General features: G+C 45.6%; 1 protein-coding gene across 8 annotated transcripts in view; it reads right to left on the reverse strand.

The window, feature by feature from the left end:
- Positions 1–18,653, reverse strand: part of PSD3 (pleckstrin and Sec7 domain containing 3) — a 140,452-nt gene that overhangs the window by 5,836 nt on the left and 115,963 nt on the right. For 6 of the 8 annotated variants that reach the window (XM_056324302.1, XM_056324299.1, XM_056324298.1 and 3 more), the window contains 2 exons: positions 16,768–16,911; positions 1,144–10,833 (listed from right to left, as the gene is read on the reverse strand). In XM_056324302.1, the coding sequence (XP_056180277.1) occupies positions 10,621–10,833; positions 16,768–16,911 (357 nt within the window). In that variant the 3' untranslated portion in view covers positions 1,144–10,620. Of the gene's footprint in view, positions 1–1,143; positions 10,834–16,767; positions 16,912–18,653 lie in introns of those variants that run through there. The other 2 variants (XM_056324301.1, XM_056324300.1) reach the window with 1 other exon arrangement.

An 18,653-nucleotide genomic window follows, 5' to 3' on the forward strand; every position in this document is an offset into this window, starting at 1 on the left:
AATCTGACACCCCATGGCATGGTGTGAAAAAAAAAAAAAAAAAAAAAAAGCACGTAACTATCTCAAGTGCTGGAGGTCTTGCTATTCATCTAAAGGCAACATGCAGAGTCTCTAGGAGGAAAACATACAAAGAAACAATCATCGCAAGATGGTCAAACATTCACAGAGATTTTGGTAAGAAAAAACATGTCTTCCCTACTATTGTCTCCAGTTCTACTATAAAGCTTCTCCATGTCCCACCTGGTACTGGACATGTTCTCTTCATTTGCCATGTTACTCACCCTCCACACAGTATCCTATCTTCCCATGTCCAACCCAAGAACAGCAAGCACAAGGCTGTTGCTTTCTGTGTGTTGTACAGCCTGCTTCCTCTCACTTTGGACAGCCATTGTTTCTTACCCACTCCCACCTCTGTCCTTCTGCACTCCCACTTTTTCTTTAGTGTACAGCTTTTCTATCTCTCATGGAACCCTGCTTCCCATCCACCAGGCCAATCCAATGGCAATTCCCAAACTTGATGGCACCCTCAAACTGCCTCATAAAAAATCTTGAGTCACCTCCCAATAATCTCTGAACAGCTGTTTGCTGCAGTCTCCCTGTTCCATCCATGTGCTGGTAAACCCATTTTTGATCAGTTAATTCTCTTCTTGGTGTCTCTTCACAGCTAAGTAGTAATAATTCTGCAGGCTACATACCATGTAACAGCCTGGAGGGGAAGTAACCTCTTGCAGAGGTGTGAAAGTTAAGATCTGCCCTCTTGCAGGACTAGCCTGCACGCAGTACACTGGCTGCATTGGTTACCCCAACCACGTGCCTCCTCATGCTTCCTTCGGTAAGGACTGTCGGCTATATATTTATGTGGGGTTGCACCGGCCTTTGCCCTGGCAGAGGTATGCAGGTCTTGACCATGTTTCTGTAAGGCAGACTGTACGTGCATCCTCCAGCTCAAGAAACCTTGAAACTGCTGACTGACAGAAGTCAGAAGTGTGCACTGGGGAAACAGCTGCACCAGCTCATTGGTCTGTATCCTTCTCGAGCAGGACAGCCAGAAGCTGCTGTATGAGCCGGTAAAGCCACCTTCATGCTGTTACTCATAGGAAGCAATAATAAAGGCTCCAATAAAAAACATTCAACTGCAGAAGATGAAATACATTTGGTTTATTTCTTTCTAAAGTTTGTACATATACATATATTGTTATACGTATGTGAGATCCTTCACTAGGGTTGCTTGATTTCAATTACATAAAAATTCTTGGGAAGCTTGCAGGCTCTCTGTTGCCCGTAAGCAACATTTATTCCAACTTATAAAAACACAGAGGAACAGAGTTATCGTCAGGAACATGGACACAAGAGAGAAGTCTACTTTATATCTCACAGTTTCAATACATCAAAGGCAAATTATTTATCTGTATACCGTAGGCTTACTTTATCAGCAATGATAAAATAGAGGAAAATATTTATATACAGTCACCTCAAGTGAAAAATAAAGCAATGTAAACTTAAAATCCAAAATATTATTTTAAATGATATAACAATATCCCCAAAAATCCTTCTTCCAAGGGGAAGAGGACTGATTAAGTGCCTTCATTTATCAAGAAATGATCATTCTAGTACCAGTTACATGAAGCAGAATAAGGGAGGGCATCCTGTAGTATCTGTAGAAAAGAGTGACAACTCTGCTTCAGGAAAGCATCTCTGTAAGCAAGTATATGTTTGAGTCCTCATGGACATCAGCAGCACGTGAACACATCTCCCATGAACAAGGGCTTGACTTAAGTCTGCACAGCTCTGACTCTGATCACTGAGGAGTATGCTTTTCTGCCCATGCATGTTCCCAGGGACAAAATAGGGTGCCCTGGTGGTGGGACAGCCTCAAACCCAAGACAATGACCATGCCAAGAGTCAGAGCAGCAAGTTTCACGCCGCTGGAAAAGATTTAGTGACTACCTCAATGCTGCTTCACAGCAGACCAAGAAGTTACCACAAGCAGTGAGACCGGGACTGCGTCTCTAGTGTGTTGCATGAAAAATACACCAGCGATTCAGTGATGAAAGTAAACCACATTTGAGGTTATCAGAAAGAAGGTTCCTACACTTGGCAAAAGGGATGAGAGACCACCGACAGGAAAGGTCTTGCAAGGACTGCTCTCAGGCCCTGTAAGATTAGGTCTGCACATAAGAGACGCACAGGGTGTGTGTACACACATGTGCAAAATGTTCTTGTGCACTACCACTACCAAGAGTTACTCTTCCCTGCTGAGTATCATGCAACAATAACTGAAAATTCAGTCCCCTTTCTTGGCATAATGAAAAACAACTCTGCAGCAGCTCAGGTGGAGGGCAACTGACACTTTCTAGCTGTGCCTCTGAGTGTGACAGTGCTCACATCATCTTCCCACTATATCACCATGGGAGGCAGGTAACCCAAGGGAGAAGCTCTGTGCCTGAAAAGGGATTGCAGGATTACAGCTTGCCCAAAGCAAGGTGATGGGGTTGTCCCTCTTCATTTTATCCTGAGCTACAGTCCACTCATGTCTCAGTTCTGCAAAACACAATCACTGTGGCCATGGTCCAGTGAAGTACAAAGGCATGGCTTCACTGAGGTTGCTCAAGTGCTTCAAGGTTAACTGAATGACAAGTTTTATGACTCCAGGTAAGAAACCTACCCTCAGGCTTTGCTTTCCCTTTCCAGGGATAATGCAGATAATGCTAGTGTTGCCCTGACTAGAGCACAATAGGAAAACCCACTGGGTTTCCATACGTCTTTTTACTTAGACCAGCAACTTGTTAAAAAGTTTTTTTAATCTCCCAAGGGAAAACTCTGGGAGGCATATGAGATGCCAGAGATACTTCAGCCCTGCCGCTCTTCTTCTCCCGGCTGATGAGCCAGACATTCTTTCAAAAATCTGTACAGTTGCAGAAAGAAACCCTCACTACTGCTGTACGGCCGTATCTACAGGAGACATCACAAGCACCTGTCCTCCTTGGACACTTTTGAACATGATGTCCCCTTGCTGAATTTTCACAGAGCGAGGTCAACATTTTCAGAAGTAAAGCTGTGTATTAGATCCCCGGAGTGTGATTTTCAGAAGTGAGCACAGATGCTCCCGGTGCAGGCACTGGGTGACATCAATAGGGAGAGAGTCAACCCAGTGTTAAGCTAGCAGAAAATCCCACCCAGTAATCCTTACTTAGACTCTCAAATATATGCCTTTGCTTTTGACGTGCAGAATAACAGGCAGGTCCTGGCAGACAACACATGGAGATCAACGCAGCTCAAGGGATACCCTAAATCTGTAAAAGTTCTGATGACAGTTTAACCTAATTTGAGAGAACTAGAACAACAAGCATCCTAACAAAGCCTGCAGCTGCTGAAGTGCTTTGACCAAAATACGCCTCAGAAAAGAACAGCAGGCTTTGGAGTGCTGAGCCACAGAAGCCGTACTATACCTATGAAATACGTACACACATCTATAGGCATCACTTAAACATGTTCACCAAGTAATATAAGTCTCAGATTGTACCTCATACAAAGAGTAGTGGTTTTAAAGTTACCAAACTGCCAAAAAACTCTCTTGTTTTAGCCAAGTTATAATCCCAACCTTGAGTAAGAGGACATATTTGTCATGAATATGTACAGATTAAAAAAAACCAGCACACAACCCACCCCTGTTCTCATCCTACAGCCTTTCAGAATTTGACAGCATTAACATGAGGTTTTCATAAGCGTCTAAGTGATTTAAGACTTATATCACTGTCAGTTTGCCCTGTACAGTGACATAGACTGGGTATCATCCATCTCCCTTCTCCCAGCAAGAGGCTCAGGGGAGGTTTTTTGTGTAAAACAAGTCTCCACAGCAGCTTAGCTAGCTGCTCTGTGGTTACACCAGGATATTCACTTACCCAAGGAGAAGCTGAAATCTTGCCTGCTTAGACAAAAAGTAACTTTTCGTGCTGGTTTCATTTAAGTGACTTACATACAGGACCACTGCTTCAGAGTGGCTACCAATTACAGTGGTTTATGTCAGTGAAAAATCCTGCCCTTGTAGTCTGTAGCACTTTCAATCCTTGCATTGCTAAGTGATGTACTTTTCCTCAGTCCAAATAAACCTCTGGCCTATACCCCAGCTGATTCCTGGCACAGATTTAACAGCAGATGCTGTGGGAGGTCCCTCATTTTTTACATAGTAGTTCACTGCTCAAAGCGTAGCACAGGGAACGCTTTGGGCTGGCCTAAATTTGCTCCTTCTGACCATGCAGCAAAGTCATGGAAAGCTGTTACTTGCATTTGCTAAGGGAACTGCTCTAGTAATTAAAATACAGCCTCAATGCAGCTAACAAAATAGACAAGCAAGGTATCCTCTCCAAGGTACCTTGCAGAGTGCTGAGGCTGCCTCCTTTCACTGTTCAACTGGATGTTGCCAACAGGAGAGCAGATACACATTTCCCCAGGACCTGTCCTCCTTGCTCTTACTTAAACCAGCCACCTTACAACAGGAACGTGGCATCCCTGGATGAGGGTGCTGCTGTCACAAGGAAGAAAAGCAGCAGGTGGTAGGGACAGTCTCTCAACAAGCACAATACAGGTGAAAAAGGAAGCCAGCATTTCCAATTACCCCCAGCGCTGAGGGTAATGCTCAAGCACACAGTGCCCAGCAGGTGACCAAGCACAGAGGGTGGCACTAGTTTTCTGACTGTAAAGGAAGTATTGTCCTGCGCACTGGTGCTCAGCTTAGGTGGTATCACTTCTCTCGATAGCATTTTCTGGATGCTGACAAAGCCTCTTGTTGGTGGAGCAAATGTTCAGGCCCCACAGAGTGAAGCTCCAGGTGAAGCAGCTCACTATACTACACCTATGCTGCTGGGAGAGCTCTGGGAGAGAGGAGAGGAGAGGCCAGGCATACTGCTTCCTATATGCACTAAAAATATCCTCTAAAAAGCACAAGCTGGAGACTAGCTCTTTCGAAGCGATTTCTGAGACAGCTTTGTTGGTTTACCCCTCTAGGCAGCCTAGGTATCGGATGCTGGGAACACAAGCTGGGGAGCTCTGGTCATGCTCTGGGGAGAAATGTAGACTTCATAACTGCCCTCTCAGAGCTGATGTGACATCCCAGAGCCTTGGAGAGGGCAACAGTGGGAAAAAAATTAAAGAAGCAACAAGCTGGAACATTGCTTGAGATAAAGTGTGTATACTGCCTTTGTCTCTGCAAAAGCAGCTGGCGTTTCTAACAACCTGGATACAACTTCTCTGTGCTTGGGGGACACTGGTTGAAAATGGCTTCTCTTTTTTTTTTTTTTTTCCTTCCTTTTTAAACATTTTTTACAGCTCCCCAAAAGGCTGCAAAATGTATGGCCATTTGATTTGGAAAGTACCCAGCTCCTTGCAAAACAGCATTTCAAAGTTTCACCACAGCATGGGTTGCCTGTGCCTATAGCCTCTGCCTCTGAGACTTTTGGAAACAAGACTAGGAATGCCTCAATTGTCTGGTCTTGAGTGTGGGAGGGGGGACCTTGTGTCCCTGCAGCGTAATGCTAGAGGATCATGGCAGTCTGCAACTCCGTCTCGCACCTCCCAGCTATAACTGTGGTTGGAAACACAGGCTACCAACGAGCAGAATGAAAAAGCTGTTCACAGGGTTATCCATTCAATGCAGTACTGCTTCAGGGCAGATTTTCTCAAGGCAAGATGGGACAGTCAAATTTTCTAGATTGCTGTAAGCATGGAAGGAAAGAGACCTGCTATACAGAAGCAGCTGAGGTGCTAAGATGACAGACAGGAGCAGCTTGACAGAAAAGGAGGAGGAGCTGTCAGACTGTGATAAGGCCAAAATTGATTTAGGGATGGAGAATGCAGAGATGGTAAGCGGTATGCTGTCTGCAGAGAAAAGCCTTCCCCGCTTTCAAGAACATTGCCATATAATGCCTTCAGAAGCCCAGTGATAACCCTGCCGCCTTTGGCTTTCTCCACTGCCACAACCACCTCCTCACGGAAGGGGCTGCTCTAATGAAGCAAGAACCTCACTCCTGCACTGGAGAAAGACAAAAATACTGGCTGTTTCAAGCCAGAAGAACTACAGAAGGCACTGTAGCTGTGAAAAATCACTGAACAATTCTGGTCTCTGGAGGTCTGCTAGTCCAAACCCCTGCTCAAAGCAGGGCTGTGCTCAGCACTGCTCTCCAGGAGAGCCCCCAAAAGTGGACAGACTGCACCCTGGGAGCAGGTGGGATCAGAGGGAAAGCACTTAAGTGATGAGCTGTTACAAGCTCTTAAAAAGCTTCTGGTAACCATTTACAAGTAGCTGGCTACAGATGAAAAAACTGTCTGAGTCAGCGTCGCAGCTGAACAGCGTTCCCCCACAGCTCCGCTGCATTAATCACTCTGCTGGGTGACTTATCTCTCTACATCAATTAAAGACACAACATAAATACTGGATTTAAAAGCTGTAGTCATGTTCACTGGTCCATGCGTGATTTATCTGCAGGACGCACACAAACACACAGCCGCTCCAAAGAGACTCTTTTAGCAGCTGCTGCTGAACGAAAACCATCTCAACCAGATCCCTGCATCCTGGTGACTCCTGGAGAAGAGTGTGGTTTTGGCTTTGGGAGAGTATCATACCTGCTTTGGTCACTGAGTGGGGAGAGGGGGAAGGCAGTTTTGCCCTTCTCCTTAACCCCTCTTCTGTGAGGTGCAACAAACCCAGCGAGACCTTTTCCTGCCTCTCTTCCCTCAGTCAAGGAGAGGAGATGGTCCAGCCTCTGGAGGGTTAGCAACCAGCAATGCTTCAGAGTAGGATGGATCCATCCATGACCTCTGCCTGCATCTTGAGAGGGGGGGATGCAGGCAAGGCTTTGCCTGAGCAATGGTTGCACACTGCAGGAGGGAGGATGACAAGGAAGGATGACGCCTCCCTGCATCACTGACACAAAGGCTGGGTTACACACACATGCTTGTAGTGATCTGCCAGTAAGTCCTGCTCACACTGAGCCCCCCTGGAAAGCGGCAGGCTGCTCTGCTGATACCAAGTTCTGGTGCATGGTGTGTCCCAGAGGAGGGCTGGAAATCAGCAGAGTATCCTTGCATACTGCATGCAACAGCAGCTGCTGAATCACTGAGGTCAAGCACTGGTCTCTGCTAAAGGCAAACATCTCAGCAAAGAAAGGCAAGGTACTGGGTCTCATGCAAAGCTACTTGGCCAGACTCTCAGTGGTACCACTCAAGCACTCAAGAAGATGCACCACTGACCTCCTGAGAAGCTGCCCCCACCCTTTACAAGGGTGGGGTGGGGGGTGTCAAGGTTGGGGGGCAAGCAAATTATGGTGCTGCTAATTAAATGATCCCATTCCTAAGGGAGTCTAGGAACAGCCCTAGGCATTCACAACAGGATCACCTTTTTCTCTGCCTCTGAAATGTGCATTTTCATATGGGTGCCTAGGATGCCTAGAATTTGTAAAGCAACGGGGCAAAACAGCGTTAATTAAAACTTGAGCAGAACCCGACAAATTCTCAGTAAACTAATCTGCACACCTCAGCAGTCTCACCAAGAGTACTTCAAGCTCAACAAATGTTCAATGACTAAAAAACGCAGTGAAAAACTGCATTTTCTAAGCCCAGATGAGACTTAAAAAAATATACCCTAAGCTGTTTACAAGTATACATGGAAATAGAGAATAAATAATGAAAAATGAAAAAAAAATCATCATTTTTGTAGTTTACTTTTTGACTTCCATTGCTTCGAATCATCTCCTCTGCAATGACTTTGAAGAGGAATTATCCAGTTTCTGTGTCAAAGCTGGGAAACGCATTTTAGAGAAATAATTTCTTTTTGAGCTCAGCAATTTAACTGCAGTCTACAGCATGCAGAATATTTTTAAAAGCTGGGGAAAAAATGTTAAATGTCACCTCTTTGCCTTTTAAAGCACTGCACTCCGTAATCACAAGAGGTTTGCTGGATGTTCCAGCCTGCCTTGAAAAAGCTCATCCAGACAACCCCACCCTGACAGCCAAGCAGGGCCCATTTACAAATCTGCACAAATTTTTTTTGTTTCTGCCGCATGCTTCCTAACCCTGTTATTTAAGACCGAACAAGTTTTCTTCTCAAATGTGCATTTGGCATTCCCCAAATGAATTTCTTCTCTCTCTTATGCTTGTTTGTTTTAAACCACCAGAGCATGATGAACAGCTGCAGCGATCTGGCTTTGTTTCCCCTCTGTGAGCTGTTGATCTACCACACTTGATTAATTCAAAGAACCCCTCCCAATGAGCACTATCATGCACCTGTCTGCACTGAGTCTCCTAACTTAGCATGCTGTACCACACCACTTTGGCTCCAGCAGCAGAAAGCATCTCTCTTCAGGAAGAGGACTGAACATTTTGCTCTATTGTAGTAAGCATGCACAACTTCCGAAGCCCCAGCGCTTGGGAAGCAGTGGCTGTTTCTACTGGGGACTCTGCAGTTTTAGCAGTGTTGCCTGGGTTAGGGCCAACCTCCTGACTTCTAGCGCAGAGTGGCCACTTTCAGTGGCAGATGCCAGATGTGAGCGCGCGCGTCCCAGCATCACATGTGGAAACAGTCCCATGTGGTTTTGCTGCTGGACTGCAACTGCAAGGGTTGATTTGCTTCAATACCTCCCACCATCTGAGACCGCAGCATCTCCATTACAGCCATTGTCGAGCACAACACCAGGAAAGCTGTCGCACAGCGGTCCTCAGCAGGGGAGGCAAGTCACACAGGGCTGTTAAGGTCCTTCTCTCTTTCATCACTCCCTGTCCTGCCCACAAGACTGGCAATTCAATAAGGTAGATTAACTGACTTTGGGAAGTCTGGCAAAGCACAAACCCACTCAGGCAGTAATTTTTTTGATGCGTGGCCCTTTGACTACTTCGGCTGGAAACACCAGCACGTTTCTAAACAGCCCTTGCATTGATCTTGATGTTTATATATGCGTTAAGAATTGCATCCATCAGGAAATCTGTCCTGTGCCAGGCACAACAAAAATAACAGCAACAAACAAATTTCAACTGGCCCTCAACATTACCTCCCAAGGTGCTCTGCGGGAAAGGCCAGTTCGGTTGTACTACTCCATACAGGGGAAGGGTGCGGCAAAATGGGAGAGACCTGTCCGAGCTCACCCAGTGGACCAGTATCAAACCTGAGATTAAAACCCAGTGTGTTAAGTAACAGGTGAGCCAGCGCTCTCTGCAGAGCCATGATGCTGCCCAGGCAAGAAGGGCTGGGAAGTAGGAAAATTATTTCTTCTTTTCTTTCTACTCCCTGTGCCTAAAGACTGCTGGCCACCCCAAGGGTCTGTGGCACAAACAGGGCTTTCAGGTATGGAAAGCTCTACTCACAGTGGTCTTTCCCTGTCCTGTGCTTCTCTCTGAAAGCCTGGTACAGAGTACACGTGAGCTGGAAGGCGGGCTGCTTCCCTGCAGGTGCAGCGTAGGATCTGCCAAAGCTGAGGCTGATGTGAGGCTACTCCAGGCACAGAGTAGCCAGGCCAACATCACACTGGCCTGCAGTGAGGACACATCTGTCCCCTTCTCCAGTCTGCACCAGCCTCTTCCGCCTATGGGAGCCAAAGCAGGAAAATGGAGAGCTGAGGAGAATCCCTTCCTGAAGGGAAAAGGCAAAATGCTTTGTCACTAGCACAGGAATTGCAAACACCTATCTGTGCACATCAACAAGGAAACTCCTGGACAGGGGAGTATCAGGGCACAATAGATCATAAGGCTCTATATAGCAGCTAAGTGAGAGCGTATAGTTAAAAACTACACAGAGGCCCTTTATCTTTAAAATACAATGCTGATGGCTGACATCTACAGCAGCCTCCTGCACAAACAAATTTAAAGCCCAGGTATTCATTCTGACTGGGTAATCCCTAATCTCTTTGATTGCAAAGACAGCACAGTTTTGGATACCTCCCAGCCTGCTAACTCAGGAGAAGACTCTCCTTGGAAGGAAACAAATTATTGCAATGCTGTCATCCCAGCATTGCCAGAGGTTCCCAGGTTTCATTCGTTTACACTCGCGGGTCCAGGATCAATGCAATAACGACAAGCAACAGTGACTACTGTAGCACCTGCTGCTAAGTACCAGTACTAACATGCTCTGTATTGTCAGGAAACCAGCGTTCCCAGCATCCCAGGCTCTTCCCAGCCTTCTGCAGCTGCCCATTCCCACAGATTTTCTCACAGCTACAGCCTGCATATACAGCACTGCAGCATTTGTCCAGTTACTTTTCCCACCCACCACATAAATAAAGTGACAAGTGACTTGAGATATGAAAGCCACATGCCGATGGGAGGAGATAAACGGGGAAGAGACAGAATATACGTCACAGCGCTCTACCCCTCCCCCAGCTCCTTTAGAAACAGAACAACACAAAAAAGTCCCGATGCTTCAACTGCTAAATGATAAATTAACAAAGCAAAGCAAAGCAGGAGCAAAGACATCTCCCACAATCTGCACAGAAACAGCAAAATATACAATAGAAAATGTCACTAACACCCCATTCAGGCAGATGCACTTATTTTTTGTGAATGACAGGTTATTAAATGAAAAAATTTTGACCACCGGTACTTTGCTGCATGGCTGTTCCCCTAGTTGTCATTTCCATCCTAAGTGACCTTCTGCTTAATGCTGGGTGTTTCTGGCTTGTAGTCCTTCCTCTCCGAGACATTGCGTTTCACCTTGGCACTGACTGGAGACTCCTGATTCAATGAAGGGCTCGAGTGGGATTTCTTCAGTCCTGGTGCATCGTTCTCTCCTCCGCTCAGCAGCTCCTTCACCCCTTCTTTCAGAAGGCCAACGTAAATCTCATAGCGATTTTTCTGGGAAATGAAAAGAAAGGCCCCAATCAGTCTGAAGAAAGTCTGCAGAAGCACTTGGGAGAATGTCTGGGTAACTTAATGGTTTCTGCTGGCCTTGAAAGCCAGGAGCCTAATATGGATGTGAACAATGGTACCTGCTGTGGACATGAACAATGGTGGTTAATGTAAATTACATCGTACAAAAAGGATTTCAGGCAGGCTGAGCCCAGGGGTGGTGTGCATTTAGAGGCATTCAGTTCTGCAGCACATAAATCCTGGTGCTCTGCTGGAACAGTGGCTCTCAGCTAGTTGGAGCGCGTGGTGATTTCCAAGTAACACCATCAAGCGAAAGCTTGCTGACCATAGTCACACTGAGTCATATTCTGTGCTCACACATATTAAGATGTTATGTGCCCCACACAGGCACGGAAATAAAGTGCAGCAAACTAAGGGACAACAAAAATCCTGCTCTGGTTGGCTGCAGCTCTCCCCTGCAACCCTCCACTCCCACCAGCAAGCAGGTCCTGCTTTCCTTGCTTCAGTCCACGGGGGAAAAACCAAAGCATGGTCCTGCTAAGGCCACCACTGAGCCTGTGAGAGGATACTCTGCAAGTCCAGACCTTAAAAAGGAGCAGATGAGAGGGCTATGACAGCAGCACAGCATGTTCCCCTGACAGGGCCACTCATTGTGAATGATGAAGGTCGCTCTCTTTCTAGACGCTTGTATTTTTCAACTGGAAAAAGTTCACTTTACTGTGCCCCACGTCCACTTATTCTGTTCCTTGTCTGGAATGGAGCGCTCCCACTCCAACTAAAGATTTTGCTCTGTGTTCCTCAATAGCATCTTTCTGCACAGGATACCACAGCAACCAAGAAATAAGGGTACATTAACAGAAGATTCCTGCAGGGCCTCAAAACCAGAAGCTGGGGCAGGAGGTCCTGAGAACTGAGCAACCCAGCTCCTGGGATTTGTGTAATAACCTGCCCCTGACATATCCACTAAAGAGGTGGTGCAGGCATTGTAATTAAGGTGATCTCAGTGGGCTGGGACCAGGGAAGGAGGATGTAAACATTGCACTGATTGTTAATTTATACTTCAGAGTGGCAAAACATCTGCCAAACTATTATGTTCCTGACAGAGGAAAAGGTGTTTAAGAAAAATTCTTCCAAATTACAATAAAATAATGAAGTTTTCTCAGAAACAATTATTCAAGGGTAGAAGTCAAAAAGCTTGGTAACTGCTTTGAAGTGTGGAATATATAAGGGGCGGGGGAGGGGGCAGGAAGGAGAGAACATGACTGGGTTTCCAATGAGTCTCTGAATAAGCAACACCTCATAGAGGAGGATCATTAAAGGATCCACCTGAAAATTAAATAAAAAGCATTTTTATCAATTCCGTATCTGGAGCTCCAGCTCCACAATGCGAGAGACAAACAGATGAAGCAGGTAAGATGTGTCATTCAATAAAAAAGGAAATGGAGAAACAGCAAGCAGAACCATGATGATGATGCATTGGGGTGATGAATGATTCATCACACAACAAACGGGACACCTCTGCAAAACAGAAGGCAAGCCAGTGCTCTAAGCCTGGGATTGATGTAATATTCATCAAGGGAGAGAGGGACTTCCGTATGGACTTCTGTTCCTTTTTGGTCCAGTAAACATCACTAGGGTCACAAGACCCAGCAATCAGAATGGAAATCCAGGATCATCTTCTGCCCTGTATGTCTGGCAATGGCCATTCTGCCCTGGACTTTGTGGACTCATGATTTCTATCACAATTAAACCATGCATTTGCAACTGCAACCAACTTGCTCTATTAGTGATGTGACATTTGAAGCTAGGCATTAAAGCTGATGGAAATTTTCCATTAAAAGAGATTATCTGGAAGATTCTGTCAAGAAAGTAAGAAAACAAAACTTAAACCATTCAGAAGTTTCTACAACATTATCTCTGAAGACTAAATGCACATAATAAAGAGGAGATGAGGTAGCCACCCATCAAATTTCTAGCTTCATCTCTCTCGTGACAGCACTCTGAAGATCTCCCTCAAACCATAAATTCACTGCAATTTATGAGCCATCACCTGGAGCAGTACTTCTTCAGACAGCAAGCAAAAGGCAATGTTCCTCCCTTGGTGTCTGCAAGCAAAGACACCAGCAAGAAGAAATGCTCCTGGCTGCACCCTTGAACAAGGACCAGGCACCTCCTCGTTCACCTCCCTTCAGAAGGGAAACACTGTCTCGCCAGTGGGTGAAAACAGGAATTACAAAGGCCTACAGAAAAGGCACCTGGCTTCTTCCTTCCTAATGGGACTATGCTACTTCCTTTGGGACTCAGAGGCCCTTCTGGTGTGCTTCTGGAGATGTATCAGCATGGCTCTTTGTAGACAGATGCAAGGTCTGGTCTGCAGTCTCAGCCTGAAAAAGCCAAGTACAACATGCTGTCTCACCTGCCTCTTGCCCTTTTGATTTGACCCCATGCAGCAAGGTCTGTCACCAGCTCCTGCCTGACTCTACCATGTCTTTCTTTTGAAGGGAAGGTGAGGAAACCCCAAATCTGGGGGGAAGTTTCCATTCAGGATTTTCATTTAGCTCACCTTTCCTTTTCTAATTTCTTTTTTTAAACTGCCTATTAATAGTTCAACATGACCTGCAAAATCTGTGCCAGCTGAAGTTGGTGCCACCCCTTACCTGCCTAGGCAGGCACTCCTGCAGTGCTGATCACATATCTGAACTGCACAGTTCAATTATTGTTCAAGGCTCTCACTAGGGAAGAAGACATCTTTTGTTTCCTGGGCTGTACTGTTTTGGTTTGTACTGAGGTACCTGAGAAATATTTCTCTAAAGACCACCATGATAAAATTGATAGAAAACAGAAAAAAAAACCACAACAATCTCCTTCTCCATCAATTTTTCTAAAATCATCTAACATCCCAGCCTACACTTCACCCTAACTCATCATGCTTCTAGAAGTGATAGAAAATAAACTTCATGTCAAGGACACAAAGCCAAGAAATTCTTTGCTCTCCCAGGTTGCACAAGAACCCCACAGAGTGAAAATGTGTGGCTTGCTCTGTATATCTGAGTGCCATGTTCAAAACTGACATTGTGCCATTGATCACAACCCTTTGAGCTTGATTGTTCAGTCTCCAAACCACTTTAATGTCAATTTCATAGTTCACACTTTAGTAGCTTGTCTATGAGAATGTTAAGAGCAGACAATGTCAAAATCCTTGTTAAAGTCAAGAACAAACAGTACCCACTGCTCTCCCCTCACTGATCATGCCAGACATCTCACTGTTAAAGGCTATCATGTTGGTCAGGCATGATTTCCTCTTCATAAACCCATGCAGACTACTCACAATCACCTTCTTGTCTTTAATATGTTTGGAAGCGATTTCCAGGAGAAATTGCTCCATCACCTTCCCATGGGCTGAGAAATAGCTGACCAGCCTGTTCCTCCTGTTCTTTCTTGAAGAAAGGAATGACATTTCCTTTCCTCTGGTCCTCAGGGACCTCCCCTGATCACTATAACCCTTCAAAGGTAATCAAGAGTGGCCTTGTAATGACATCAGTCCAGCCCCTTCAGCACTCATGAGCGCATCCCGTCAGATCCCATGCACTTGTGCAGGTCCAGTTTAAATATCCCCTAACTTTATCATCCTTCACCAAGGGTATGTCTTCCTTGCTCCAGACTTTTTCACTAGGCTTACGTATTTGTGACCGCTGAAGGCTGGTTTTACCAGTAGAGACCCAGACCAAGAAGACACTGAGTAGCCTGGCCTTTCCCTGTTCTGTAACCAGGTCCCCTGCCTCATTATGGGCCCATATTTTCCCTAATTCTCCTGCTGTTAGAAACCTTTCTTCCTGCCCTTCGCATCTTTGGCAGATTCAGCTCCACATGGGTTAAATGGAATTCTACATGCTTGGAGAGTGTTTCTATTTCTCCTGTGTCACCTGCCACTGCTTCCATGTCCTGCACACTTCTACGGTGGAGTTTTGCCAGGAGCAACTTGTTCAGCCATGAAAGCCTTCAGCCATCTTTGACTGGTCTCTTGCTCGTCTGGGTGAACCATTCCTGAGCTTAGAGGAAGCCATCCTTGAAAAGCGACCAGCTCTCCCAAAGCTCCCTTCTCCCCAAGTTCCTATCTAACGGGATTCTTCCAAGCAGTTCCCTGAACAGGCCAAAGTCAGCTCTCCTGAAGTACAGGGTTGTGATCCTACTTTTTACTTTGTCTCTCTCCTTTCAGGATCGTGAAGTGCAAGATCTCATGGTCGCTGCTGCCATGACTGCCCCTGACCTTCATATCCCAAATCAGTTCTTCCTAGTTTGTAAGTGAGAGGTGCAGCAAAGTGCCTCTGCTTGTCTGCTCCTCTGTAACTTGTGTTGGCAACTTATTGACACTGCACTCCAGAAATGTGTCCTGGATTGCTGTGTTGTCCCTCCAGCAGATATAGGGGTGGCTGAAGTTCCCCATGAGGACCAGGGCCTGCAAACACAATGTTTTTTCATGTTTTTTTAAAAAGGCTTGCCAGACAGCCACCACAATGACACCCCATCTTGGTGTGCCTGCTAATCCTGACCCACAAGCTCTCAGCTGGCTCATCACCTTTCCTCTGGCAAAGTTTAATGTGTGCCTGCTACTCAGTCACGTAAAGGGTGAGACCCCTTTCTCACCATCCCTGTCTGTCCTTTCTGAAATGTCTGTACCCACTCATGACAGCACTCCAGCCATAGAAGGTACCCCTTCACCTCACTTCAGTCCTATTTTATTGATTATATAGTCTCTCCTGTTGCTTGCCAGTCCTGTCCACCACTGTCTTATCTGACTGCTGCTCAGATCATTTCAGGTGTGTGAGATGTGGAAGAACAAACTGGCCATCTCTGCTCCCTATACAAAACAGTAGCAAAACATCTATGCAGAACACCTCAAGCTCACCATACGCAACGCAGCCCAGAGCTACAGCAAAGTCAAACCCAGGTGGTTATAATCTTCTGCAAAAGCAAAAATACACAACCAGTCAAGCCCAGGAGTAAAAAGAGCTCCTCCAGAAGAAACTCATATAACACATGGAAGGGGGCTTACTTCAGTTTTGGAGGCTTGTGTTGCCTCCAGCATCTCCTCTGGTAGTCCCTCTGACTTTTGTCTTACCTGGTATTTGTCTTCTTCAGACTATAGATACTCCTTGCCTGGCAGCACCTATCTAGAGCAAGATCCATTCAGACTCAAGGCAACATTGACTCTCAGTTCTGGGGGAAAAAGCTCAGTGGGGCAGCCATGAAAAATACCAGGCATCTGCTGGGGTTGCTGACTCCATCCCACATAGCCCTGCAATGTGGCAGACACCATGATGGATAAAAGCTGCTGTCAGATACTCAGAACAAGGTCTTAATGCAACTGCCTAAGTTGCATCACTCAGTCCTATGATCTTTAATTCTACCCTTTTCCTGCTCGTCCTGACATCTAGCCCACTGGTACACAACACAAATGGCTCTGATGAGGCATGCCCATGACAGTAATTTTAGAGGAGCAGTTCCTTCAGAACATACAGTGGAAGACAATTATCACGGTGTGCAATTACTGCAGAATGCAGTCATTCCATAGACTGAGGTACCAACACACTAGGCAACACATGGTCTTGCAAGATAAGACAGTTCCTGTCTGAAGACATTATCTCTTCCAACAGATACAGCAGGCAAGCACAGGGGGTCATATTTTTATCCTCGATTTTACAGATGAGGAGCTAAACTCATGGCTAAGGCCACAAGAAAGCCTTACCGGAAAGAGGAGCCACATTGTAGCTTTTAGGATTGCTGTTATGTATGTAACAAGCACATACTCCTCAGTTAAATAAGCTGAAAAATGCAGAACTTTAGGACTATATCCCAAATATAAGACCAGCTGCCCCATCCACACCCAAAAAGGAAAAGTAGTACGTTTCCCATACATACCTCAAACTCCAGATAGTGGTCCTTCAGTTTGTAATCATCTACTTCCTTGCCTTTGACCTTCTTGTCAGGAGGATAGGAGCGATGTTCAGCAAGTTCAGTGGAGATCTGCTTCAGCTTAGCTTCATGGGACTTCAGCTGTTCATCCTTCAGAAACACATTAAGCACTTAAGTGACACAATCTAAAATATTCAATAAGCAAATGAAAATACATAGATCCCTGTACAATAATACCAAATAGTTCCTTTTTCTTTCTCTCTTTCTATCATTTTGTAACTAATTTTAGTTAGATTGATAAGGTCTGTTATCCCAGAGCTCTGTCCCCAACCGCTCTCTTGAAGGCACCCAAGCAGTGGACAAGTTTGCATAAAACCTCAGCAGCTAGCAGATGCCTCTGGGAAGGATAGCAAACCTGTCATCCCTCGCCTTGCTGAGAGCAACGAAAGCAGCTTGCTGCGGAGCATTGCTGACAACATGACACTTCTAGTCTAGTAATTTTTTTAGCAAATTATTTAAGGCTGTTGTGCATGCAGTTAGGCAAAGGGCAGAATGAGACAGGTGAAGACCCTGCCTCAGGACTTTGCAATTTAAAAGTCATGCCTTCCAGGACAGAAAAGACATGGGGTCAGGGCCCTTCCCTCCCTTTCTGCACTACCAAACACCCTCTGGTCTGCCGTTTCCGTTTGTTCAGAACAATGCAATGCATCCAGAAGAGTAAGGGCTGTCCAGCCCTCAAAAAGCATCTCTTTTTGCTAAGCTGCTACCAGCTTTTATCCCACTGTGCAGCTGGAGAAAGTGAGGAGCTGCTACTCTCCCTTTCTAGGTGATTTCCTTTATTATAATCCCAGGCCCACGCACTTCCTCCAGTCCATCTGTCAGCTAACCTTCCCCCAGCTCAGAAGGTTTCCATCTCCTGCAGCTTGGCCTTCTGGCCATTCCTAGGTTTTGATCTGAAATTTTGTCTGAATTAGGTAAGTCCAAAATATAGACATGACCATGCAGATCAAACACTATCATACAATTTTTTTGTAAGCAGAGCCTTTATTTAGTGTTGGGGGGGGGGGGGGGGGGGGGGGGATTGTTGTTTGTTTCGGGTTTTGTTTGGCTTGGTTTTTTTCTTGAATAACTTCCATGTTGGACCCAGTCTGACTAGGCTTACAATGCTATTTGCAGTCAAGTAGAAGGTGCTAACTTGAGTGCAGCGACATCTTTTATGAAGGAGAATTTTTAATAACAAATCTTTGCTTTATAGTATTGACTAAAAAGTATTTCATACAAAGTAAGGATGAGAGCACTGTATGTAATCAGTGTCCTTAGAGGAACAGATTAATGTAATTATTTTTTTAAGAAGACACAAAGGGATAAATGTTAAAATTGGGGCTTAATTTAGGAATGTTTCAGGATCAGTGAAACCGCTGATAGAAGAAATGTTTTCACTTTGATTAGATTAAGCATCAACTGAATTGTTGTGACACAGCCAGAGCTGTTGTACCAGCGGGCAGTACCCAGCTCAGCTCCCGCACAGTACCTAGCCTCAGAGGAGGGGATAGCTGCCAGGAGCTGTCCCCCAGTGGTGCGGCAGCACAGCTTGCAGTGTCAAGCCTAGCTTGGACGTGCCTGCGCCACACTGAGCCACACCAGGGAGTGAGCCTTTCAGCTCACTGACCTGCAGCTGAGGAAAAGACCAGAAAGGGGGAAAACTTCTATAGAGGATGATAGCTGAGCCCCAGCTAATCTTGTGTTTCAACTATTTTGCAAGAGAACTGAAGAAAGAAACATGTGGGATAATTTGCCTCCACCTATACGTGGAAGGCTATTGGCTGCCAAAAATTCTTGTTGCTGTTAGTAACTACCCTGGATCTGCTTGTGCTCTCTGTTAGTGCCCAATC

This window comes from Falco biarmicus, chromosome Z (assembly GCF_023638135.1).
Source record: "Falco biarmicus isolate bFalBia1 chromosome Z, bFalBia1.pri, whole genome shotgun sequence".
NCBI classification, from domain to species: domain Eukaryota; kingdom Metazoa; phylum Chordata; class Aves; order Falconiformes; family Falconidae; genus Falco; species Falco biarmicus.